Here is a 27,526-nt window from a genome sequence, read left to right as displayed (position 1 = left end):
ATACTTGAGGCAAATAAAGAGAATAACATTTCCCCAGTAACTCTCTACTGTCTTAATGTTAATGCTTTGCTAGAGTGACAAACAACCTTAGCTTGACAATGCCTAGGCCTCCCACATCCTGTGAATCTGCTTCGGCATATGAAAATCCTTTTGGAAACTACCTCTTGACTTTATCTCCCCCAACTCCATAGTATATAACCAGTCACTCTTCACAACCCCAGTGCAGCTCTTTATGACCATGGGTCTGTCCCCATACTTTAATAAAATCACCTTTTTATGCTAAAGAAGTCTCAAGAATTCTTTCCTGGCTGTCAGCTCTGAACCTCTACCATTCCAAAACCCCATCATTGGTTCTGATGACAAGATAAATAAAGTTTTTAAAAGAAGCTGTATGCTTCTATGTAGTAAAATCTGTTTTGGACGGGAGGATTGGCTCATCCAGATGGGGTACCTCCATTCCCACTACTTGTGTGCACTTTCCATAAAGGGTAGGCTGGTTACAGTGGGTGTTGACAATCAAGTTTGTCTGCCAGGAGCTTTTTAATTTTCCATAAATAATAGCCCTGATGGAGCTCTGGTAATGGTTTTCTTCCATATAAACCATCTTAAAAAGATCTCTTTCCCTCTCCTTATCTATAAGTCTATGGCCTGTTTTTCTTATCTGGTTAAAGCACAGAACAAATGCGATTAAGTTTATGGGTCGGAACTCTAAGAATATTTTACGTTGCTGTTTTGTACGCAACTCTAGGCCGAACCCCTAACCTGGACCAGTATCTGTAGTCAATCTTTAAAGGGAATGGAGTGGTTGAAAGAGTGACTTTATTTGTACCATTCATTTTTTTTTTCGGTGAATATTTAGTAATAACTTATGTGTCAGGGAGAGTTCTAGGCATTGGAAATATACACAAATAAAACCCCACAGAACTTCCATTCTGACCGGGAGAGATAGATAGCAATCAAGTAAAACAAATGAACAAACCTCATGATTTCAGCTACTGATATGGGCTAGGAAGACAGTGAAGTTAAGTAGTGTATTCATGTGAGAAGTAAGGGAGGTGATTCATTTAAAGAAATATCAAATAAAAGCTGTGCTGTCTAGTTAACAATAGGTTTCCAACCTAATGAAAATATGTATGAACCCCACTCCCACCACAATGGAGTCCCAGACCCTTGGACACTTCACTTTTTGGTCTTTTCCCCCCTCTCTATCTCTTGGGCTTATTTTCGCAGGCTTTGCAATGAGCATGCACCGAAGAACAAAGGAAGGACTGTACGTCTCTGAGTCACCTCAGGAAATGTACATTTGTTCCAGTCAGACTACTTGTTGCTTTACATGGGCAGAGGTGACGTCCAGGTAAGGCTGTAACCTCTGTAGAACTCAGCCAATGAGGAATCAGGGGTGGGACTTATATGCTGGGGGATAAATTGTCTGCTGTAACTACCCTGAGTGTGCCTGTCCATCAGATACCTGCTCTTGCAAGAACGTTGATTGAAGCCTTACTTCAGTGTGCTCCAAGTCTCCGTGTCCCTCCTTTGATTGGATCAGTGGGCTTATACTCACACTAGTGACTGGGTAGTTGAGACACTCCTCTGAAGAGGTGACCTGGAAGCTGATACCTTAATGGTGATAACATCCAAACAGAGGGAAAGCCTTTCTTGTGTGTGTGGGGAAGCAGCTTGTGCAAAGGCCCTGAGGCAAGAGCATAGTGTGAAGAAAAGGACTAAACCTATGGCCTACAGGCATTAAACTCTGGAGTCACAAGTGTGACAAGATGGAAGGAGGATTGAGTCTAGAATCAGAACCTATAGGTTGGGGTCTGAATCCTAACTTCTGTTCCTCCATCTCGTAAATGGGTTCATGGATACATACTGCACAGGGTTGCTGTGCGGCTTGTGTGAACAGGAAACTGTCCACCATTGGTGAGATCGTTCACTCATTCAGTGCTGCAGAGTTGTTGACTCAGGAAAGTTTTGGTCTTTGCTTTGTCTAACCCTAAAGTATCACATCATCAAGAGACTCAGAGGTCCTTGGGGAAGATCAGGGGCCAGGCATGGATGGAATAAGTGCTAAGGTGCTGGTTCTACAAATACCAACTCTAAAAGAAAAAATGAGAGCAATACTATAAAGTTTGGCAAGGGCCAATAATTCTAAAACAGGCTCTGTGTGACCTTGGATGAGACACTTTCCCTCTCTGGTCTCAGTTTCTTGTTTATCAAAATGAGGGGAGGTTGGAATAGCTGCTCAGTAAGCTCCTTTTTAGCTCTGGGCAGATTCTGTTCTAAGATGCGCTTTTTTATTTTTTTTTAATTTTTTTTTTTATAACATTTATTTTTGAGACAGAGAGAGACAGAGCATGAACGGGGGAGGGTCAGAGAGAGAGGGAGACACAGAATCTGAAACAGGCTCCAGGCTCTGAGCAGTCAGCACAGAGCCTGACGCAGGGCTTGAACTCACAGCCCTCACGGACCGTGAGATCATGACCTGAGCCGAAGTCGGCCGCCCAACCGACTGAGCCACCCAGGTGCCCCTAAGATGTGCTTAATAGGACAGAAGACATAACACCAAGCCAGACATGTTGAGACAATGGCAAGGCAGGAGAGCTGAAATGGGGTGGGGGGGGGGTGTGTGTCCAAGCCTGTTGCTTCAGGTAAGTGGCTTTGGTTGCAAGAACCAGCATGACACGGTCTTTACCAAGAAAGCAGACTGAACAGCAAGAGATAATGCTGCAAGTCACTTTTATGAGGCTCCCCTCTGCCTTTGGGGTGTGTGTATGTGGTGGCCGTGGCCATGTTTACTCCTCCTTCCACCTCTTTGGATTATGCTGAAATGTCTCCCCCACTGAAAACAGTGTACGAAGGCTCTCGCCTAGGGATGAAATGCCCCCCATGCCTCATGCATTGATTTGTAAGCAACCACTAGAAGAACTGTATTCACATCTCAGCAGCCAACGCCAACAAAAGACCTACTGGATCCAGTGATGGAGCATTGTTTGCAGAGCTGAGCTGCTGCCTCTCCAGACAAAAGCTGCATCAGAGACGTGACTTCAGGCTTACAAATAAGAGCCGCTGAATCATTCTGGAGCCCTTCAGCACTGTGTTTTCCTGAAGATTTTGTAATAAGCAATTTAAGAGAGAAACAGCTCAACAAGCCAATATTCTTTTCAGAAATATCAGCTAACACATATCCAAGGGACAGAAGATAACTGCTTATTTCTCCCACCCTCTCATACTCCCGCCCCTGTGTAGCTGGCCTGCGCTGTTCTAAAACAGGGTCAAAGCTACCTGGTTCAACATTTTATCCTGTCACCACTGACATTTTAAAGATGATAGATATTCTAGATTTGCTTTGCCTAACCTGCGAATAGGGCCCCAAATAGTTTTCTCTCTGGAAATTTCTGTAACCCTTTCTTCCTCATGCCTTGTGCCTTTCCTCTTTCTTAGTTAGGATCAGGATTATCAGCTAAATACCGGTAAAATTCCACTAAGAAAACTGACAGAAAAAAGCCACTTTAAATATAGATTTGTACATTCAATTTGCAACATACAAAAAATATTTTATGTGTACAAACACATGCATATGAGTAGCTGCACGTTCTATGTATTTGTATTTATTAGACAAGAATTATGTATGCCTGAACGCTTTTGTTGAAACATGGCATCTGTCTATATGAGAGTCTGTACGTATTTATATAGATTTTCTTGTAGATCAGACATAGCTGTATGATGTAGTGAAAACAGGCTTCTAATCCAGTTACATGTGGATTGAAAAACATTGACTCACACATAAATTCATTCATTCTTTTTCCACAAATAGTTATCATGGCTTAACATTGTCCTAAGTGCTAGGGAAATAATGGTCAACAGGACAGATCTGCTGTTATTTAAAACTAAAAAGGATTTTAATTTAGATTCTTACTACTTCTAAGAGGATCTGAGTGGATCTGTACCTACTAACAGAGCATAACATACTTTAAGATAAAATAGGACACAAATATCCAAAGAAAGCATAAATAAAGGAGGCTTTCAGACACGTGAATTGAGTGAATTTTGACCAGTTGGGGGAAAAAACATCAAGTGAGCTTTCTGACAGCCAGAGCGAATAAGGAGACATCGAATTATACAGTTATGATTTTCTAACTGCAGAAGTGATAAAAGTTAATTTGCTGGGAAAATAAAATGTCTTTAAAGTAGGAATTTATCATGCTTTATAGTGAATGACATCACGAAGAATTATTCTAACTCTAAGGAAAGATAAAACAATACTTTTCAAATACTATACTTTAAAGATTAAAATTATAACTAAATTATAATTCAGGGAGGGCAGTTTTGAAAAGGACTCTGATAAAAAGGTAAAGAAGCTTTATTTCTTAATATCTAATTCAAAGCAAGGAAGAGCAGCTACTGAATTTAGTTAATGTAACCATCAGATGGTGTGTCTTAAACATTAGATGTCTCAAATGAGCTTCAGCCACGTTGGTGTAATTACCCAATTTATCAAACGTGTACTGTAAGGCAGATACTCCACTTGATTAAAGTCAGAGCTTTAAGTTTCAAGTAGTAGGACCAGGGAAAGCAAGTTGACATTTATTGCTGAAAATGAAGGGTCCATCAGGGGACCATTTCCATGTTCCAGAGACTGATGTCACCTATTCCAATCCCCTAATTTCACAACTGACGTTAGAAGATTTGTCTAGAGCCGTCCAACTAGTCGGCGGCTCTTTGATCATTTGAACTCAAGTCTCCAGATAAGCCAGAGATTCCAGTGGACGATTTTTACATGAAATGCTGTCACCCATGTTACGTGCACTATTGCAACGCACGTGAATATTTTAGCTGTATACTAGAAGAAGGAACGAGAACCAAGTTGGAGGGCAACAGTGTTGTTCACATCTCCTGTTAGAGTTTAAAATAATCGTTCTTCCTATTAGTTCAAGCATGCTGGTGGTGCAGAGCATGAAAAACCTGCCTGAATTGCTGATCATACCACCGGGAAACAGCAGGAGCTCGAAAAAAAGAATGGGAATTGATTCTGTTTTGTTTCTGAAGACCTGACATGATTTCTAGCAGGAGATATAAATACAATTCCAAGATCACAAAAAGAATGTGGAAGCCCTTCTGGGTTCCTCATGATGGGATTAGCCTTGCAGTGACTGAACCTGTCCATTTCTGCACCTGGTATTCTTTCTGGTCTTTCTGTGCCTCTGTCCAGTGCTTGCAGACTCATTTGTAAACACTTCACTTGCTGTGTGTAACCAAGAGTAAAGGACTCGTCAACTTTGTCCCTTTCTCTTGCATTAACTCATTTGAAATCTAGTCACTTAAGACCTGAATGAAAACTGTAGGAGGGACAGGGCACCTAGGTGGCTCAGCCAGTTAAGCATCCAACTCTTGATTTCAGCTCACAGTTGGGGAGATCGAGCCCTGCATTGGACTCTTCGCTGATAGTGTGGAGCCTGCTTGGGATTCTTTCTCTTCCATTCTCTCTCTACCCCTCCTTCTCTCTCTCAAATAAACCTTAAAAATTTTTTAAAAATTGTGGGAGGGACACCCAGGGTTTCACTGAAAGCTTATCAACTTTGAACTCAAAACAATGGGGCTTCCTATTCTAGCTGGCCACTTGCTAGTTGTGTGACCCTAATGAAACATGTTATAGAAGCAACCTCAGGACTGTAAGGTCATGAAAAAAAAATACTTAGGGTATAGCTGTGAGGATTAGAAATAATAGAGGGCATTGGCCATGTAGAAGACAACCAATAAATGGTAATATTGTTTAAGCAGATGTGAGCCACAATTTCATACAGAGGTATAGGCTGTTGTGCCTATTTCTCATGAAACCAGCACACCATTGTTCATTAAATGAAAAAGTCAGCTTATCATTTGTAGGTAAAGGATAATTAAGAATCTGTATAGTCACACAAGAAACAGGGCAAAATGGAAACTCCCAGTCTCTAGCACCTTCTCCCTCTACTTTGCCAGCCCTTCCTTCCTTCCTTCCTCCCTCCCTCCCTCCCTCCCTCCTGATTGTCTTATAGTTATGCTGAGGCTGTGCCAAACTTGACCCAGCAGCATTTTTTTAAACTGCTTAAATGGGATTTTCAAATGACCCAGGGTTAACACATTAAGTAATGAGAGTGCCTCTTCCTTAACGGTGTTCAGTAATAGGAGAGATGCTAGCATGATTCCTGCTTAGACCAGATTGCATGGCAATCCCATGCCCACTTGAGGCACCATTTTTATTATTTTCATTTAGGCCTATGGAGTGGGTCTGTCGTCAAGTTGACAGTATTTTCAAGTGAATTACTGTCTGGGGCACCAGAGTTGACAGTTTTTGCTATGAAGTAATTCAGTTTAATTGAGAACACTTATTTCTCCACATAGCATGCATGGATGATGAGTTGATGACGAAGCGTCCCTCAAACCCGAACTAGTTTCCACACTGGCTTGGTAGGCGTTGGGAGAGCATGCCCTCCTTATGTACCTGAAGTCGGGTCTCTGGTTGTAGTCTACTGTGAAGTGGAGTGAGTGTGGACAGGCCAGCCGCATCCACCAGCCTGGCCGAGTTTTGAATGTCTGTCCTACAGATTTCACAGACATTTCTGATTTCCCATTAAGGAGCCGGAAGAAAATTCAGCACTTTCAAAGCATCATCTCACTTAGATTCTTTGAGGCTACACTTTAAAGACTATCTTCCCATCCCTTTCCTTTTGGGAGAATGGGTGTGGACCATATACTGTTAACTGTGCAGAAGAGCTAACTTAAGCCGGGTGGGTGGGAAGAATAGAGGTTTCCATTGCCGAAATCAGGTGGGCCGTGAAACACAATGCTGTCAGGGGTACTCTAACACTATGCCGTCTGCTGACAGAACTCCCAAATTTCAATACTGGATGGGGTCTTTCTTAGAACTTGCCTAGTCCAACCCTCTCATTCCATTGCTGCTGAAACGAAAATTCAGAAAGGTTAAATACTTCGTCAAGGTTTTACAGCTGGTAAGATACAGAACCGAGACCACATGAAGGATTTTTTTTTCTTTTGCCGCCTTGGAGTGTTCCTTTGTTATGAGGATGCCAGCAGATACTATGTCGGATATGCAAACTCTATGTCAAAAGTAGTAAAAAGAATTCTGGAAAAATCCCTAGTGCTGGGAGGACCCCAAAATTACCAGATAAGAGAGAGGGCAGCCTGTTGACTTTCTTTAAAGAAGGTCACAAATTACGAGGCAGGAGAAGTCTATGGATGCATGTAGGCAAACATACTTCTTGTTTGGGGAACTGGCTGGTGTATCCTCCCTATGGGCCTATAAACTAGGCTTAGGGAGACTTAACGAATATTAAAGGGAAAAAACCCTTCATATTTTAAGCTGGGCTCAATTATCCAAATGACGAAAGATACATGCTGTGTAAGATACACGTGCGTGTCTGTACGCGTTGTGCATATCTGTGTGTGCACACGTCTGCGCGTCCCTGTGTGTTCATGTGCACACACGTGCATGTCTGTGCATATCAGATATCCCCTACCAGATGTGTGTTCCATACGTGTATCCGTGTGTGTGTGCACGGGCACAGACTCAGTCCCCAGGTACAGCGAGTGAGTGAACCCTTCACACTGGAGAGAATCCTGGGCTGACCTGTACCGTGGCGCTGCCATTTACCAGCCTTGCTTCTTGAGCAAGTTCTGTTGCTTTTCTGAATCTCAGTTTTTTACCTACTCAGTGGTGTGCCTGATACTCACTACAAAAGGGACAGTGGTTTTTAGTCACTTCGCCATTTTAGCAATTAAACTGAATCGACTGTATTCAAACAAAATTTGGTTATGTTGGAGACTCTTCAACAAGATTTGTCTCCCAAACAACCGACTCTGTTATCTAAGTGTAGAAACAGCCCTCATGAAAAGATGAATTGCCTTGACTAATCCTTATAGCAACTCCATAGGTGAGGACTAGTTATCTCTGCTTTACGTTTGAGGGAACAGAGATTTAGAGGGGAGGTACTCTGTCCAGAATCACCCAGAGAATTTCTGGAGATCTGGGACACAAATCCACATCTGACTCCAAAGCCAGGCTTGCAACCACTCTCCTTCACCTCACCATGGCCCAGGACTGCTGCGAAGAACAACAATATGGTGGTTGTGGAGTTGGGGCACTGGCATCTGGTTCTCTTCACCCAGATGGAGTCTGCCATCTTCCTTGACCTAACCGTTTCTCCTCTATATCCCAGCTGGTACACATTTTCTTAAGGCCGGCCCTCCATTCTGCCTGGATGGAGACACTGGGAAGAAGGAGGACATGGGGACAGTTCATACTGGACATGGCAGTGAGTGCTAGCCTCTCGTCGAAGAGCATCTGTCTGCTGACACATCTTAGAAGCACCCAACGGTCGCTTAACTGCTTCATGCTACTGCTCCTGGTATCCCACCCAGGAGGCGACAGAAGGACCACCACGGGGACGAGACTGTCTAGACCCTACCTCATCTCTGGAGTCTTATGAATCCTTGAACTCTTCAACTGTTAGACTCTAAGAACTTGGTTCCCAGAAACAGTAAGGTTATGGGAAGCCCAGGTACTGAGCCCAGGAACTGAAGTTAAGGAAAAGCAGGGGAACAAAAAGACTGCCGGGGGGTTGCCTCGAAACTAATTTAAACATAATCAGTGAGAAACAGAAGTAAAATCCTATTTCCAAAATTATTATTTGTTTGGCAAGATAGATAGACTCAATTTTGCACGGAAAATTGCATAGGAAAAAGCGTCTCAGTAGAGCCGTTTAACAGCAATTTAATATTTTAATAAGGCAAACGGTTCTGATTCTCAACTCTTTTGCAATGAAATCTTAAAATCCAATGAAAGTCTGTTTTCAATAACGCTTTACAAATTTTATTGTCCATTTAACAACCGAAGAACATTAACATTCTTTAGACACTTAAATTTAATCATAATGACAAATATTGAGCTTTCTAACTGCCCTTCTAATAATTTAGTGCTTAAAAAATATGGGTTTGCTTTTCTGATATTTTGTCTCAAAATTGTAAATAAGGTCAATTTACCCAGCGGCCTGCAAATGTCTGAGCAATTTTGTGTTATTTCCAAGCAGTCATTTAGTAACATAAAACACAACATGCTGCATGACAAATAAGAACACTCGAGAGGTTTTGTATTTCATTCATTAACAACAGTTCAAAGGATCTGGGCAGGAGTCGGTCTCATCATGAGAGTGCTGAAACCATGGCACCAAGAGAGGGGACAAAACCAGAGTCCCTCAAGCAGACAGAGGTGCAGAGGGAGCAATTTGACTCATTTTGAAACTTCTCTTTCTTAAGGGTAGTAGAGAGCCCACTGGACTAGCATTTGGAAGACTGGGGTTCTGAGCATTGTTCCAAAGACATATTGCCTCACCAAGGCTCAGATTCTAGAAGATCAGGGTAATCGTAATACCTCTCACATACGATTTTGAGAGGATTTAATTCAACGTTATAAATGAAAAGTGTTTGCAAACCAAATATGCCCCTTGAAAGTTAGGAAGCGTTAGCGTCTTTATAGTTGGTTTGCTGTATACCTGTTCTGACCAGGATCACAACTTTGGTCTTGTGTGTGGCAAAATCTCTCTCACCGTTCTAAGCTGCCCTTTTGCCACTGTGAAGGACTGGCCATTAAATGTGTGTGCTGGTCCCTGTGAATTACAAAAATGTGTGAATAAATTAACACAAACCCACTCCACTGCTCGAAAAGAAAATGCATGGCTAATGTGTCTATTGATGGTGTCTTCTTGGCCACAGTCGAGTGCAGCCTCACGTATATTTCTCATCTCTCCCCACAGCTTTGTTGTTCTCCATGATAAGCTCATCGTCATACACACACTTGATTTTGTTTGCCTTATTTGCTGCCTCCTTGGGTAGAATATAAGCTCCACTTGGGCTGGGGTGTTTGTCTGTTTCCTGTGCTGTCCTATCTCTTCCACCAAGAACAACGATGGACATGTAGAAAAATGAATTAATGATGTCCAGCTTGTGACCATTATATAAATGCTCATACATCTGCAGCCAAAGGAGACCTGTGAACCATTGGGAATGGTTCATTAAAGTTTATGCTACTTTTAATGTTTTTAACGTTTCGATTCTGCTGTAACAAAGCCCATAAAATAATTTCATTATTTTTAATGTTTTCAACTGGTCTCATCAGCAATTTCTTATTCAAGCATTTTTGTCCTTTTAGTTTTTGACTCTGTGAAGAGGGAGTATAAAGCTCATGCCTCAGATACTAATGTTTGGTTTAAAGAAAAACATAAGACATAGTGAGCGAGTACTATAGACTGTGCCCCCCACCCCCAAATTCATATGTTGAAACGTAATCCCCAATATGATGGTATTAGGAGGTGGTGCCTTTCAGAAGTGACTAGGCCATGAGGATAAAGCCCTTATAAAAAGGACCCCAGGGGTGCCTGGGTAGCTCAGTCGGTTACGCGTCTGACTCCTGATTTTGGCTCAGGTCAAGATCTCATGGTTCATGAGTTTGAATCCTGCAACGGGCTCTGTGCTGATGGTGCAGAGGCTGCTTGGGATTCTCTCTCTCTCCCTCTCTCTGCCCCTCCCTTGATTGATCTCTCTCTCTCTCCCCCCCCCCTCTCTCTCTCAAAATAAATAAGTAAACTTAAAAAACAATAAAAAATAAAAAAGATCCCAGAGAGCTCTCTTGCCTGTTCCTCAATGTGAGGACAAGTCAGAAGACAGAAGTTCCTGTCTGTGAACCAGGAAGCAAGGTCTTACCAGACACCAAATCTGCCAGTGCCTTGATCTTGGACTTCTCAGCCTCTTAAACTGTGAGCTTGTTTGTAAGACACCCAGTCTCTGGTACTTGGTAAAGGCAGCCCCAAGGGGCTAACACAGGGAGTTTTCCCCTCCCCCGAGGAGAATTTGCATGTAAATTCCAAATCTCTCCAAGCAATTTCCCATCATTTAAGGTTCATAAGTTTCCTTTATTTACTCAATTGCAAGAAACCAAAGTGTGATTATAAACAGCATTAATCACAAAGAGGCACAAAAATCCTACCACCCTCTGTTCCCACTTCAGAGCATCTGTCAGATTATTCTACGGCAGATTGGAAAGAGGGGGTTGTGTTAGCAGTCACGACCTAACGGCCAGTGATGTTGGTTCCATACTTTTCAGTGGGAATCACTATTTAGAACATTCTAGTCTTGTTCAATAGCTGCAACAGTAGAAGATGGACCTGTGGGGAGTGCTAAAGAGAAAGAACCAGTCAAGATGGAACGGAAGGATTAAGGAGGGAAATCCCACAATGGTGTTGCTTTCATGCATCTTTGAGAGGGGCTTTCCTCTGTCTTTATACGATCATACAGACAGTGGACAAGGTTTGAGAAGTCAAGAAAAAGACCTTTCTTTCTATATTTAATTCCCTCGGGTCTCTGACTCCTTGAGTTTGAAAACAACTTCGTTTTGGTAGGATTTTCCTTTGCACTTCTAGAGCCAGTGCAAACGCTGATCTGTTAGACACGGTTGAAGAGAGTGTAAAATGATAAAGTGTCTTAATGTCACCTTCTCCCACCTAGCATTTTGCTGCTTCCGTAGTGACCTTCATTTGGCCACTTCTCCTGCTTCAGGGAAATTCCCGGACAAAGACTTGTGATTGGCTGTCTGTGAATTAGAGACACAAAAGCCTTAAACGCCTTTACGTTTATCTTGTCTATTTCCAGAAAGAAAGACACAGTGTAGATGGAGAAGAATGCCATGTTTGAAGACATGTGCTTCATCTAGAAAGTCCAAGGCAGTCTCTGAAATGTGCAGGTATGCTACCAAAACATTTATTCCTCTTTTAATTTTACCCTGGAAGGTCGTTGGTGCTTTGACATAGACCAAGTGGTCCCAGTAGGAAAAGCAAGCTCAGTGTGGGCCGTTGTCATTTACAGCATGCAGAGAAAGGTACTCACCAGCGCTGACAGTGATGGCTTCGATAAACTGCTCTCTCCAGCTGTTTGTCCCAACCACAAGGGCTAAGTTTGTCTTCTTAATAAGTTTGTCCACGGTACTCTAGAAGGGTTGGAAAGAGTAAGATAACTGTTGGGTTGGTTAAAGCCTTGGGAAATCTAAGACCTTGGTGATTTTGAAACCCCAGAGTTCTACGAAGGGTAGGGGATGTTAGGCTCAGAACAACAGTATTGACATCAAACACTGTTACGATTATGCAAACGAGCATAGCCCTTGGCTGGAACCATTCGGAAATAGAAATTGCTTCATAGCAAATTCGAGCCTCTTTCACTGCCTAATGTGAAGAATGGCCTCAGTGTTTAGAAGAGCAGACGTTGCAGAAGCCCATCCCTTCCCCTTGAATGCTTCATGAACTTGCTTCTTTCCTGGCTTCAACTGTGGCATCCTGTCTATAACTGAATTAGTATATGGCCTGCTCAGCATTACATGTTTCTGAATAGCTGGAATTGGCAGATAGATTATGGAACTAAAAACTGTTATTATTGTGCTTTGGTTTATCAATGAAATGTAGCCAGAGAGCAGAGCCCCAAGAATTCTGCTGCAGGATCATCAATAAATGGATTTTTCTGTGGCTACTGATTTTGTCAGCCTGGCGGCTGTTAGAGAAGCCACTCTAACGCTACTTCTGTTGCAAACAAGAAAAGGTGAGACAAGAGAAGTTTAATTCATATGGTTTAGGGCACATTGCAATTGATGTTGCGCTAGATTTCCCTCCCTGTTACTTTTCTCTTTAGACTTCTTTTTCTCTCTTAGACTTCTTTTTAAGCACTTGGCTTTCTACAGTGAGCACCCTCTAACTTTCTAAATGTCAGTTAAGGTAACAACAACAACAGCCAAACATTCACAGGAGAACCAAGCAGGCAGATACACCCAAAGCACTACCACCAATCATAGCGACTACGGGGAGAAGGGTCACTCCCAGGACATGAGGGTACCCTGCCCAGAGAGACTATCGCGTGGACTAGTCTACCACACATATCCACACTTACTGTCAGAGCATCCTCGAATCCCCACTAATTGCAAAGAGGCAGAAAACACATATTATTTGTCTCAGGTCAACATCTATACACGTTTAATGCAATGCACGTCAACTGACTATGGCTTGGGAGAGAGAGAGCGAGCAAGTTCTCAGCCAACTGGGAGCGAAGAAAATGTGATCTGAGCAGCCTGTACAGAAGGCCAAAGCTCAGTCGGAACGTCAAGTGTGTTAGTTCGACAAGAGTCATCTGAACATGGAGATGATAATAAGCATGAAAGGGCCCACCTCCAACTGGCCCACTCTGTACTTTCAACGTCGTTCCTTGCTAGATGTTTTCCTTAGGGTGGTGACCTTTCCGCCCTAGCCTTGTGTCTAGAACTGCTAGCACCCCTGATAACTGCTGTAACCGTCACTGCTCTTGGCCACAGTATCTTCAGGCACAGGACAGGCATGTCTTTTCTCTCTGGACTCAGCCCCATTTTATCAAGCACACTGAGTGTCTTGGCTGATGCCAACTCACAGTTCTGTGCAGGATATGACAAGAAATGACTTTGATTTTTCCTAACTGTAATGGAAACTTGGGGAAGGTCTCGCCAAAGGAGCCCTCTGTTCTGATGCCAAGGCAGAGAATCCCATCACCTGGGAGATAAACAGTTAAAGAGATAAACTGCTGTAATAGTTAAACACACAGAGTTGCCTCAAGAAACATCTCTAAAGAACAAAGTTTTAAAATAAATGAAAGTTAAAATTTATGTGTATGAAAAACCCAGGGTAGATTGTAAACTTTGGTTCATGTTGACTCTGGGGGACTGTGGGACAGCCTGGTTCCTCCGAGGGCTTAATTTGCATACGTGTCCTCCCTTGATCCACGGGAAGAGGGGACACTAAGTAAGATGAATTTGAACTCTCACTGCACTGGACCTGTAGGCTATTGTCATAGCCTCACCATCAGCAGTGGGTGTCAGGAAGCCAAACCCTTAGTCACAAAATAGTAAACAGGAACCCAGCAGGCAAACGCAGAGTGGGACATTGTGAGGTACCACCCAGATTCGAGTCTCTCATATAGTTCTAAGAGCTCTGAATAGGTTCTTTAAAAACAGCTATGGACCTAGAAAAATAAATTTCTTAAAAGAATAATATCATATTGATATTCGAGGGCACTTCAGGAACATGCCCTCAACCTCCCTTTCCTTTTAATAGTGACTACTGGTGAACTTTGAGGAGACGGGAGGAAATAGCCTATGGAAGCTATTCTAGAAAGATAAGAACCCCGAACAAGTGGACTTCTGTAAAGAGACTGGGGAGCTTTCAAACGTCCAGGTCATTGGAGTGGTTACGAGAGAGAGCTTTGGACCCAAGAACGCTTTGCCGCCTGGAAGACCGTGCCCTGCCACACCCAGTCCGATGCTTCCTGCAGAAAGTTTCTGTGACTGCTCTTCCTAGTCTTGGGTGCGTGGAAGGGGAAGGCCGGCTGTCCCATAAAGGAGAGACAGACTGTCCCATATGGCAGGCTGTCCCATACAATTATTCCCCATGAGAGCCCTGGAGGGATGGAGGGCAAACTTGCCCAGAAATGCCAAGTAGTAGAATCTCCGTTATAACAGGTGGCACCAGGCACTCTGATTCCAGGTGAAAAGAGGGGGCATGAGGAAGAGTGAGGTTGGCTACATCTGGACAGACTGGTCCGTGGAAATGGACAGTCTGAGGTATCTGCACCCCTGGGATCACAGGGAACCTGTGTATGTGTGTGTCAGTCCGCAGGTTCTAGATCAAACAACAGGTGAGCTCCGATACTTGGGGTCTGCCCAGAAAGCACAGGTCCCAGTGTTTACCCCTGTTCCTTTGCATGGGAATGAGTGAAAGAAACAGAGATTTGCAGCAGCCTGAAGGGGAACGTTTAATTGCATTTTTTATTTTTTAAAAAATTTCACTTCAATTGCAAAAAGACATTTTCCCTTCTACCTGTCTCCTCTCAGGCACCTCCGTTTGTGAACTAATTTTAAAAAATAATTAATGGATCCAGCTAAAGGAAAAGAGGCCACTACTATGAAACATCGAGATAAAATACTGAGGCTTCTAAGGTCCTGGCCTGATTGTCCCTGTTGGGATCCTCATTCTGGTTTTCCAAATAGGAGCAGAGTCTGCTTTTGAGAAATAATTGGGGAAGATGCAGCTGCACCGTGGGTTTGTAGTTCTGGAACACCAGAGAACGAGGTTCCTTTTCATGTCCCGCTCCAGAATTAGCGTGTGGCTCTCCTGGGGTCTTAGCTGTCAGGGCTGTGTGAACGAGACGGGTGGGAGGTAGAGTAGGGACAGAGGGAGCAGCTAAAATGGACAGCAAGTTTCGCCTCAAAATTCTAAGCTCACTCTACGGCCCATCTGCTTAACTTCTGAAAAATGACTTTTCATCATCCAGAGGACCAGGAATCCAATTTCATCTGCTCAGTTGTGAACTCTCTGCTCACAGGCACTATATACCTTTAGTATGTTGACTGTGCTAAAATGTCCTAGGATCTGAAGAGGAGGACTAATTATAAATTTTTTTTTTCAACGTTTTTTTATTTATTTTTGGGACAGAGAGAGACAGAGCATGAACGGGCGAGGGGCAGAGAGAGAGGGAGACACAGAATCGGAAACAGGCTCCAGGCTCTGAGCCATCAGCCCAGAGCCCGACACGGGGCTCAAACTCACGGACCGCGAGATCGTGACCTGGCTGAAGTCGGACGCTTAACCGACTGCGCCACCCAGGCGCCCCGAGGAGGACTAATTATAAATGAGAACTTGTCAATGGGGTGGATGTTTTATAGGGAGAGCTTCCCATTCCCCCTCCAGAACAAAAGCGTCCTGTCTGCAGTGTGAACGGTTTGCTTCTAATGGATTCACTGGTTTCTTCCAATAGAGCTTGGTTTTCTCCACACATCACAATCTCTTGGAATCCACCTTTGCTTCTTCCTTGCTCTCCCCTCAGACAAAGTCCTCCCTTTGGGGCACCTCTGACCCTGGGCAGTGACCGATGCCACCCACTGGCCCCTGGTTCTGATACTGTTCAGTTTGCAGGACCTCTTGGTTCCCTACCTTTCTCATTCTAGTTCTGCCCTGAAAAGATTCTCAGTTAATGAGCCAGTTCCTGACATTGACGGCAGTCTGGACAGTCTGGGTCCCGAGATGGGCCTGGCCTCCCCCGTGGGCAGCGTTGGTGAGCATACCTTGAATTCGTAGGATTCTTCAATGATCACTTCCAGCTTGGTGTGTTCTCCCAGAATGGGCCGCCCCATTTCTGCAATGCGCCTCTCCTCTTCCTCTTTGCTGGTCAGCGGCTGCTTGTCATCACATTCCTCTGTGAAAGGGAAGGGCAAGAAAGTTAGCCCTGTGCTCAATTTTCTTTGGAAATCCCTGGGTTCTGCTACAAGAAAACCGAGAAGGAAGGAAGCCCTAATGACCTACTAAAAGTCCCTTGGGTGAGATCATAAGGCCGGAGGGGAGAAGTGCTGGCATGTCATCACTTCACATCACATCACTGTTAACAGCAGGTGACTGTAAATGACCCACAACCTGAGCACGAGCCAAAGTGCAGATCAGGAAAGCAGCTCGTATGGGCATATCACTGGGAAAGACTCTGCCTGCATGCCGTCTGTGCTGAGGGATCACCCAGCTGTCCCCTGTGATGCTGGTTCACCTGGCTGTTTTTATACATTCCTTTAGCAGGTGACCAAAGGAACCGTAATGAAAAGTGCTGGAGTGACACAAGGGATGCCTCCTCCTCTCTACTCTCCGGAGGCAACAGAAAATGCCCCAGTGCCAAAAAATTGGTTGAAGGGAGATTCTGATCTTAGCCAGAGCCCCTGTTGCAAGTTAAGAAGCAAACCATCCATTCCGTGTTTCACAACGATGCCTGTGACCTCGTGCTTCCGCTCTGTGGTGCAAAGTTGAGATTTGTTAGGAAGACCTTGACCACGCTCATCTTAAAGTAAACGGGGGGGCAAAGGTGAAGCCTTTGGGAGTTAATACCACTCACCATGTGAGCATGATTATTTCCAGAACCACCAGGTTCCTTACACTCCAGGAGAGGCTAGTGGGTGTTAAGAAAATGTTAATGGACTTGAGAGTCCACTAATGAGGGGAAGCTCACAGTTGGCTCCTCGCTATGTGAAGGTCATTAGGATAAATTTCAGACTGAAAAAGGCCATGCACATGGCAAACACCATTCCTATAATCACTCTACCTCCTTATCCTTCAGGCCCAGGATGCCGGAACGAGACAGGCTACTTGAGTCAAATGTACCTCATCTCCAAGGGAGTTGTATGGGTGGTATGGAAAGACCTCTGCCCTGATGCCTTTGCTTCTAGAACTTTCCAGGCAAACTGCCTGTGGTAGGAATCTGTTGACTGAGGAAACACAAGAAAGGGAGGGACTTCTAGCCCAGTCTTCTTGCCTTTTGTGTTTATTTAGGCATCAGCTTCTGCAGGAGTCCATACCTCTCATTCCCTCCAAAGACAAGTTTTCCCTCTGCTGAGGGCCCTGCTATGGTGGGTCCATTTGATGCTCTAGCAAATTTTGTAGAGAACCAGTTCCTAGGCCAGCTCACTGCTAGGGCACAGAGAAGATGGGCTAGGGATACTGCTAGCTAGCATTTTAAATACCAAGTGTCAAAACCAACCCAAGGCAAAAGCAGGATGTAGCATATTAATGCTTTAGTATGTATTCAATAGTGTCTTCCTAAAATAATATTTTAGAATCTGCTTTTCTATCCCCAGTCCTTACATGGCCTCAAGGAAATTAGATGGAGACTAAAAAATAAGTGATTTTGGACTGACCAGAAAGTGCTAAATGTTAAGAGATACAAAAGAGAGGGGTAAGATTAATTTTAACTGCAGAAGTAGTAGAGATTTTTATAGCAGGCTTGGGAACTTATGACCCAAGAGAAGGCAAAGGGTTCCAACTGGTGTCCTCCAGATTTGTCCTTGAAATTGTGTATGTAGTCAAGGAAGTGGTCAGCTGAGATATGTGATGTCTAGTCTACCCAGTGCTCAAGTCAATCGTATTTTGATTCCTTGCTTTCTGATCCTTGAACTCAGGATAATGTTATTGGTAGTTTTCGTAGCAGTAGGTTCTTTTAGTGTCTTTGTTCAAAACCTTGGCTGAACATGGATGTCTTAGAGACTTACAGCAAATAAAAATTATTTTTCCAGAAGAACAGCCAGGATTATTATTTGAATTGCAAAACCATGGAGAGAGAATATTTATTATGGCTTCCTTTTCCGTAGTTTACTTATAAGTGATAAGTTGCTTTAAATGGGACTCAAGGCACTTTATGTAGAAAATTGGAGAAATTACAAAAGAAAGGTGATGTGGTCACATTGTTTAATGCCACATTCCACAAAATGAAATTATTTGGAACATGGCATTGAACAAATGGACATGGTAGCAAATGAAATTGAATTACAGTGATTAAAAACAGTTATTTATTCCCTTTTTAGTCATCTTTCCATCCTTCTGATCAGGATGAAATGCTTAGTTTGGTGCTATTATATCTGTAACTAGTTCCTGACATTTGCTGTATATGCATATAAAGATCCTGTTTGTTGTTCACGTGAGAAGTGAGGTATAGAGATGGGAGAGCTTAGAATGCAGCGAGGTGAGGCTGAGAAATCAGGGTGGGGAAGCAGCTTGCTCTGTCTAAGGGAGTCAGGGAAGCCTTCAGAAAAGAGGAAATATTTGAAATTGGCTGTGGAACCTGCAGAGCAGCTTGCCAGGTGAAGTTGGTGGTAAGGTTGGCTAGAAGGTGGTATAGAAGGGGGCATTCCAGGCAGACAGATGTCCAAGCACAAAGGCATAATGTCATGGAAAGGTCAGGGCTATTTGCACTTAATAAATGTCATGAACATTTAAGAGAGAATTGTATGTGATGGAAAAGAAGCAACTAGATAAATCCTGGTGTTGCTCTGCAACGATATTGATAAATTAGTATCTGTGGTACAGATTTTTGATGCTGGCAAATACTGGTCTGTTGTTTTAAAAAGTGTCCTCTCTTGGGGTGCCTGGGTGGCTCAGTCGGTTAAGCGTCCGACTTCGGCTCAGGTCATGATCTCACGGTCCGTGAGTTCGAGCCCTGCGTTGGGCTCTGTGCTGACAGCTCAGAGCCTGGAGCCCGTTTTAGATTCTGTGTCTCCCTCTCTCTGCCCCTCCCCTGTTCATGCTCTCTCTCTCTCTCTCTGTCTCAAAAATAAATAAACATTAAAAAAATTAAAAAAAAAAGTGTCCTCTCTTTGGGGACACCTGGATGGCTCAGTCGGTTAAGCGTCCAACTCTCAGTTTCGGCTCAGGTCATGATCTCACAGTTTCCTGAGTTCGAGCCCTGTATCAGGCTCTGTGCTGACAGTGGGGAGCCTGCTTGGGATTCATTCATATTCTCTCTCTCTCTCTCTCTCTCTCTCTCTCTCTCTCTCTCTCTCTCTCTCTCTTCCCCTCACACTCATGCTGCTCATACTGTCTCTGTCTCTCTCAAAATTAAAGAAAGAAAGAAAGAAAAGAAAGAAAGAAAGTGTCCTCTCTTAAAAAAAAAATCCTCTCTTGAGATATCTTTTATTGGTTGGGGGAAACAGTTTAACATAATTTGTTTGGATGGTCTATTATATTTGTTTCCTTTTCACTTGGTTGGTTTTTGTTTTGTTTTGTTTCCTTTTCATTTTGAATGCTGGATCAAACACAGTCCATTTTACTCTGGCCAAGTCAGTTTCACCTCCTTACTTATGCACAGTGATAACATACTGGAGTTTTAGTTTGGCTTGTCAGAGAATTCATTCTCTGTCTCTGTCTCTGCATACATATACAAGTATACTTTTAAAATTCATCATATTTAATTGAGAAGTTGATAGTAAATCACATAACATCATAGGCTTAACCAACCAACACAATTTAAAGATCAAATGTGTAATTCATACCCACTGTAAAAATCAGTATTTTTTTAGTGTTTATTTTTTAGAGAGAGATTGAGAGAGCGCGAAGCTGAGAGGGGCAGAGAGAGGGGGAGACAGAGGATCCAAAGTAGGCTCCGTGCTGATAGCAGACAGCCTGAGTTAGGGCTCAGATCCACAAACTGTGAGATTATGACTTGAGCTGAAGTTGGATGCTCAACTGACTGAGCCACCCAGGCACCCCATAAAATCGGTATTGACAAGACATAAACCAAGCCTGTGATAAAACCACCAGTCAAGTCTGGGTATCATGATTATTGAGTGGGTAAGTGTGATGTGAGGAATAGGAAAGTCCTACTGGGGCAGGAGGAAGTGTTTCTACCACAGTGGCCAGTGATGGCGATGATTGAGGAATGAATATCCCTGTCCTCATCCAGAGACTTGGAGATGATGCCTGGGCTCTATGCTTACGGTAGATTTGGGATGACTGCATGGTCCTCTGGTCACCTTGGTAATGTTCCTTCTAGAGAACCCCCCACAGATGTATTATCATCAGTGTGTATGTGGCTATCATCACATTGCCTGGAGGCAAGAAAGGCAGGCTCTGGAAAGAAATACAGCTTGCTTTTAAAGAAACTTCATTATACTTTGAATGAAAGACCCATTTTGAGAAGCGAGACTTGAGAGAAATCTGGAATATGTTGAAACTTGAGAGGGAGAGGCCATGGGGTCAATCTTCTCTTCAGGTCCATTTGCTCCCTTGACTATGCATCCTGTCCTGTGTGGATATGCTTGTGTTATTGTTGATGACCCACCATACTCCCAGCTGCAGAGAAGCCACTGTATCCTTTAGCAATGTTCTAGAGGGGACAGGGGCCAAACCGTTTCATGTCTAGAGACTTCAAGAACACTTGAAGGCAGTTAACTTCAAGCTAACTAAACTGTGGTTTTCAAGAACCATGATGCAATGAGTACCTGCAATGGTGATTACAGTAGAAGGGATCGGATGTTCTCTAGCATGAACTTTCCGGAAGACAGGCTGGCCTAGCAAAAAGGACAGGCAGAAAATCAGCAGAATGGATGCACTGGTTTGCTACCAGAGCTTTGTGGAATTAGTAAGCTAAACATCACATCCAGATGCACACATCACAAGCAGTGTTAGTTTGGGGATTGAGTTACTCCTACGGAGGTCACAGAAGTGAACAAATAAATGGAGTAAGTGTTCTAGGAGCCAAGCCAGATTATGTGAATGAACCACACCCTCCTCAGTAGGGGGTGCTGCTAGATTCCTGCAAGCGTCTGAGGTGGAATGTCCATGCCCTTCAAGTGACTGCTTCCAGAGGCCTCACAAAACAATGGAAAGCACTTGGTGTGATGACAGGTAACCTGGTTTTGAAGCCTACTGGTGCCAATGACATAGCCAATAACCTTGAGCAGGTTATTTCCCAGTTTCCCTGCATGTAAATGGGGATAATAGTACCTGCTCCATCCACATCATAGGTTTGTTTGAGGGTCTAGTGACATAGCATCTGGGAACATGCTTATTTATTTCCTGGGCAGTCTGAATAGGAGAATGTTTTATCCACTGGCAGGCTTTGCAAGGGTACACCATCATCACAGTAACTCTTGGGTTATTTGGGCCTAGGGTTTTTGTTAAACTTCTGGCTCAATCGACTGCCAAATCCACCTGCTGTTGACTTCTACCAAGAGCTACCTAGAACTGATCTGAGAATTGATGAAATTGACTTGGTGCCAACTTTTGCCAAAATGCTTGCCATCTAAGTTTGGGCAAAGCATTCTCTTCTCTGAGACTCAGTTTCCTCAACTGTAAACGAAGCTAAAATTGAAGGGGGTTGGTTCCTCTACCCTAGGTACTGCAGTGATTGAAGTGTGTTACAATGTCAGAATTTTCATACTTTGGCTTTCTTAAAAAGCCACGTACCTTGTTAAGTCTACTGTATTATGAGAATTATCTAACTGGGAGAGCAACTTTTAGAGAAGTATATTGACTTTTATTATACAACTCTATGGCTGCCTGTTTAGGGAATCACACATGCCTCTCTCTTCTCCAAATTGAACCAGAATACTTAATTTTTTTTAAACAATCCAAATTAATGTGCTCTAGTTTCACATCACAAGCAGTGTGATGCACACGCAATGAGTCCCCCTCATTGCTCATTTGACTGGAATTCACACTGATGGCATTTATGAGACATGGCTGGGCTTTGGATTGCCAAGGGGTTAAGATGAAGGTAGGAATGAAGAGGTTGAAAGGGAGGAAATGAAGGTGCTAGAACACTCATCATTAGAGGGCCAGGCTCTGAATCCAGATGGGTGATTTGGGGTAGATTGATTAATCAATTGATTAATCTCTTTCAACCTTCATTTCCTTCATATAGGTGAGAACAATAATATCTTCGTAAGGTTGAAGATTAAATGGTATGCCAAATTACAAACTCTAATGAGCTATAACGTATAGGAGGTTATCATGTTTTATGCCGTAAAGGTCAAGGGAGAATGAGATCATAGGTCCCAACAAGGGCCTTTCAATGAGGCAAGGTCTAGGAGCAACACATAAAGATTTGCAAATTCCAAAATCACCTCCAGCACTTAATGTCCACCACTAATGAAATCTCTGAAATATATTGGGCTTTGGACCAAATGACTTTTTCAATTTCCATATATTCTGCTTCAGATTTAGATTTTCACACTCAGCTGCACAAGACTACAGAAAAGCTGCAGGCGGAGGCCAAGGGCTAGATTAATTCTTCTCTACTGCCCTTGCATCTCAAAGCCTTGACTTCAAAGCCTCAAAGTGACTTCAAAGGAAAGTTCTTTAGGCTTAAAGCTGCTTTTCACTGTGTAGACCTAAATTTTAGAACCTTCCCCTGGGCATCTATAGCGTGTGGATCCCAGGTATTCTGACCCAGCTCAGGAGAAGAAGGGTCATCTAAAGTGAGAGGGGCCTGCCAATGTGGAGATTCCCAGAGAGTTTTGGAACATTCTCTTGTTCTAACTGTATCAATTTCAAGTGTTGGGAAGAGGGGGGCAAGAACAGAAAATCTCTAGTTCAAATTAAAGCCTTAAGAAAGATTTAATGAAGTAAGTACATGAAATGATAGAAATCTTTGGAAGGAGTGATTCTGTTCTCTTGAACGCAAGATGTGTCCAAGGCAGGAAATGTTGGGCATTACTGGACGGATATTCTAGAACATGATATGAACAATTTCTGGGGAAAGAAAACTAGGATCCTGTTATTACCTAGATATTTAAAAGGGAGGGTGCTTCAAGTGACACAAAAGGAAGGCCCGAAAAGCAAAATCCTGACATAGTCAATGATCAGGAAAATAGGAAAATAGCTAAATACATCAATGTATTTTAACAAGGCACTATGTAGCCAATGATTTTCTAGTGAAGATCTCATTATCAGGCTGCACAGGACTTAAGGTGCTGCTAGACCCTACAATATTTCTCCAATGGTTGACTTTTTAATTTCTAATTATTTCAGAATCCATGAAGGCTACCTTGCCCAATTTCCACCTCCCTCAAATCTCACAAGGACAACCAACTTATTGGGTGCCAGGAGCAGAGTATTTCCAAGAAGACTTCAGTGAGTTCAAACATGGGATGAGAAAAATAAGATAAAAGTTTTAAAACTAAATGCAAATTCCCACACTTGGATTCAAAACCAGCATCTTCAGCAGTGCACAACTGCAGAGACTTGACGGGGGGGGGGGGGAGAGCTTCACATGGTTCAGATTTTAAAAACCCTCTGTGAGGACTTGTCCTGTTTAAGCATTTTTATCCTTTTCACTGTCTGTGTCTCTGAGAGTCTATGGATTATTTTATCATTAAATGCCGTGTCTGGGGAGGAGAAGCGGAGAGCAAAGACCCCCTGCGAAATTGCTCGCATTCAGAAAGTTCCACTTTGGACAGAATCATATTGGAACGACCTGATCATGAGTTTATATGAACAGTGGTTTCATTAATTCCCAACTCCCCCACCATAGCATTTGCAAAATGGAAATTTTTGGAAATATTCCCCCCCTTAAATATTTTGGTTCAGCTGATTTCAGGAAAAAAAGAATGCCACTGTTGGTATCTGCACAACATATTGAAAATGCCATGGCCATTAGGATGCCTTTAGAGACATCTTCAACCTTCACCTTCACACAGATCAGACCTACCATTCATTATTTCTGTCCCTCTCTAAATCTGCATAGATGATTCTGAAAAAGTGAGAAATTGCTTAGGGTCAAAAGGGAGGATGCCGTAAGGAAACATCTTCCTTCTGTACACAAGAAAATAGCTTTAGAGTGTTTGGAATAGTTTAATGTAATCAACACAGGCTGGATACCAGTATGAATTTGAGAGTTTTACACTTTTTGACTCGCAGTTTGGGTTTTTATAGAACACTCTGTAATGCACCCGAAGAGGCCATGATTATAAAGCTCAAACTGAAGTCCCCAAACAGGGGCTCAGATTGGTGCTGTGGGGTGAGGGGAAAGGACTGCTCTGTCCTCTGCTAACCCGGCATCATGTATTAATAGGGGCCTGAACTTGGGCCATGGAGCGGTCCTAGATGTCAATTCCTCTGTTTCCTTAAGGCCAGCAATTGTCTTATTTATTCTGGCACTCTGGAGCATCTGGCAGGGGTACACAGCACATCATCAGTGCTACGTGAACATTTATAAATCGACCAGTATCAAAATGTGAACAATTACAGGTTCTCCATACAAATGTGCATATACAGAAGCACAACACACACGTTGTTAATGTGTAAAACGTTAAATGTGTAAAGTCAACAAGAGCACACCATGTGCCACGGCTAAATGTTAACGCAGGTTACCTAAAATGTGGTTTTGGTTTGATTTTTAAGGGCATTTGGGGGAAAATGAAGAACATTAAAAAAAAAACTGTCTTACCGTACAGGTATTTTCCTTCATAAAAGCAAATAAAAATGAGAAGTGATTTTTAAAAATGTAAACAACACATGGTGAAAACAGCAAAAAAAAAAAAATTGACGTCATTAGCTTTAAAAATTCATACCTGTTATTGTGAAGCCACCTAAAAAAGAAAAAAGAACAAATGTTACAATTTATTTAACTTACAATCTAAATAACAAATACTAGTGACATTGGCTGCCTGACCACCCATCTAAGATACAGAAACTTGCCAAATTATATTCACAATTAAGAAAAAACTGAAAACATCTGCACATGATTTAATCGCTACTCATTCTTTTAAGATTACGGGGCTTAGTGCACAAATTTAATCCTTGTGCATACCTAAGCAACCGCTGGTTTTTAAAGAGACTGCACTGAACTAAAAATGGAATATAAACTATCTGAACTACACAAAAATGAGGCCAGCGGCCCTACACAACAATATGGCTAGTAAACCAACAGAAATAAAAGAAGAGTCAGAAAGGTACTGTATCACCTGACATTCATGGAAAATAACTTAGAAAAATGGAAAGGAAATGCAAGAAATGAAATGCTTACCAAGCTCATTCAGTAACAGGGCTGTGAAAGAAACAGACAAAGACAAACACAGAATAAGAGACCAGATGAATAATGAAAGTAAGAGGAATATCAGCAGAAAGAAATCCAGGCAGATTTGATTACAGTGGTAGGGGGCCACTGCTAACATGGGTGCACCCCAAGGAAATGTGGCATTGGGAATATTTTCAAATAAACAATCCCAACGCTAATTTTTGCAAATGTGTGTGGTTGATTATATATGTGTACAGTTCACCTGGGGACTTCATAAAACATTTCTACTGTATATGTTTACATATACTATACATATCCAGTTTACCACACACAGTAGAAATATTTTACGGAGTTCATCTTAACTTTATTTGACTGAGTCTTCCTCATTACATATTGCCAGAGAGTTACTGAACTCAACATACGGGAGTCTTAAATCATCCAGGATCTCAGGTCTGATACCTGTCGTTCAACGACGATAGATAGAACATCTCAGGAAATTCTATTTTGGCTGCCCTGCCTGACGGAGACTTTGGCACAAGGTAAAGCCCTCTCTGGAGGTTCTACTTATTTGGTATTCACTGGCCATCAAGGGATGCTTATGTTTTTTTAAACCTTCAAAACTTGAGTCCCAGGAATTAGCACTTATGTGTGTGTCCTTATCTATGACTTCTGCATATTATAAGTGCACGATCACACTACTTCTTGTGGACCTGTAACTTCATGGAAACCGACAAGGCAGGTGGAGGTGGAGTGGGGTGGGACATCCGTGATTTATCTTCCAGGTTATGTGCTTTAAACCCAGACTATACAGTGGCGCTTTATTTTGGTGAAAGCTACCTAACTAAACATATACCAATTACTTCAGGAGTTGTGGAGGAGAATGCTACAATTACATTTTCAGCCCTGTTTTCCTGCTAATGGTAGTGGCATTAGAGGATACTTTCTAAAACAAGTCAGTAATTTCACTTATAGTGACAAGAATCCACTTGGAAGGGTGCGAAACCAGATAGTGCTATCAAGGAATTTTAATTTGCTTTCACATGAGGGCATATTTTACTAAAATGGCAATTGAAAGAGCTGTATCTAAGATGCTCTTCCTTTAGATAAAAGACAGTGTTTTGGAGGAATACATTTAGAAGTAAGTGCTTTTTTCCTGTATGTTAATGAGGCATTTTTGATCCCATCTTTGTAAGAAATCAGCTCTGTTTTCTAAAGTGTCTTTTCCTTCTGCCTACTGCCTATGGAGCATATTAAATAGACCGCATTAACATGAGTCCCCAAAATGTTCCTTTGGGACATGATTAAGTCAGGACATACACTTTTTTTTTTTCTGATGGACTCTGAAGTCTGTGAGTTCCTACAAATGTGAGATCAAATTCCCCCAAATGTTGAGTCTATATAGGAATAGACTATATTTGATTTTTTTTTTCTTACATGTAAAAGTATAAATTTCTTACCAAGTGGTCTAATCATCTCCTATGCTACTGCATGTATGTTTGTATGCAGTGAGTAAGATCTATTAATGTGTAGAATGCTCATTTACATAATCCCTTTAAAATGGCCACTAGTAGAGGGTAATTATATGAAGCCCTTGTGATAATTCAGAACAAAATATTATCTTTCAGGGTGGTATAAAATTCCTGGCCTTCCTTATGAAAACTAGGCCGTGGAAATAGATATAAAATCAAAGAGCACAAAGAAATTGGCTTCTTTGTTCAAATATTTTCTAAAAATATGTAAGTACAAATCAACTAAAAAAAATCTAGCTTTAAGGATACTGCTATTTATTTTTCCTTTTTACTATATATATTAGAAAACTGTCAATTCTATAAGGATCAAAACATTTTGGAGCATAAGGCTGGCTAGGCCTTAAGCAAGGCTTAAATTCGTGTCTACCTCTTGTCCCTTGGAAATGTCATATTTGATGATATGAAAAATCTTAGGCCAAATGGATGCTACAATGTGTACAACAGTATTCTTCAAGGGTCTTTGCTCTTATTAAATATCTATTTTTTTGAAAACTGGGTTGTGGAAAGGAGCCTAATTACTGAATTATCTCAAAAGTTCCTATTAGTTGCCATTAGACTAATGGCATTAGTTATAAGTCATTACTTATTAGTCATTACTAATAAGCATTATCACTAAGTTT

At 42.3% G+C, this 27,526-nt stretch overlaps 1 protein-coding gene across 3 annotated transcripts in view; it reads right to left on the bottom strand.

Annotated features, from left to right (window-relative positions):
* The window catches only part of SLC8A1 (solute carrier family 8 member A1), a 327,815-nt gene that overhangs the window by 37,519 nt on the left and 262,770 nt on the right, over positions 1 to 27,526 (bottom strand). For 2 of the 3 annotated variants that reach the window (XM_047853023.1, XM_047853025.1), the window contains exons 4-7: positions 24,932 to 24,949; positions 20,858 to 20,926; positions 16,175 to 16,305; positions 11,932 to 12,031 (exon numbers count right to left, since the gene is read on the bottom strand). In XM_047853023.1, the coding sequence (XP_047708979.1) occupies positions 11,932 to 12,031; positions 16,175 to 16,305; positions 20,858 to 20,926; positions 24,932 to 24,949 (318 nt within the window). The remainder of the gene's footprint in view (positions 1 to 11,931; positions 12,032 to 16,174; positions 16,306 to 20,857; positions 20,927 to 24,931; positions 24,950 to 27,526) is intronic. The other variant, XM_047853024.1, reaches the window with a different exon arrangement.

The sequence above is a fragment of the Prionailurus viverrinus genome, chromosome A3, assembly GCF_022837055.1.
Source record: "Prionailurus viverrinus isolate Anna chromosome A3, UM_Priviv_1.0, whole genome shotgun sequence".
Lineage (NCBI taxonomy): Eukaryota > Metazoa > Chordata > Mammalia > Carnivora > Felidae > Prionailurus > Prionailurus viverrinus.
The sequence above is the reverse complement of the archived record's forward strand: the minus strand, read 5'-3'. Positions and strand labels throughout refer to the sequence as shown.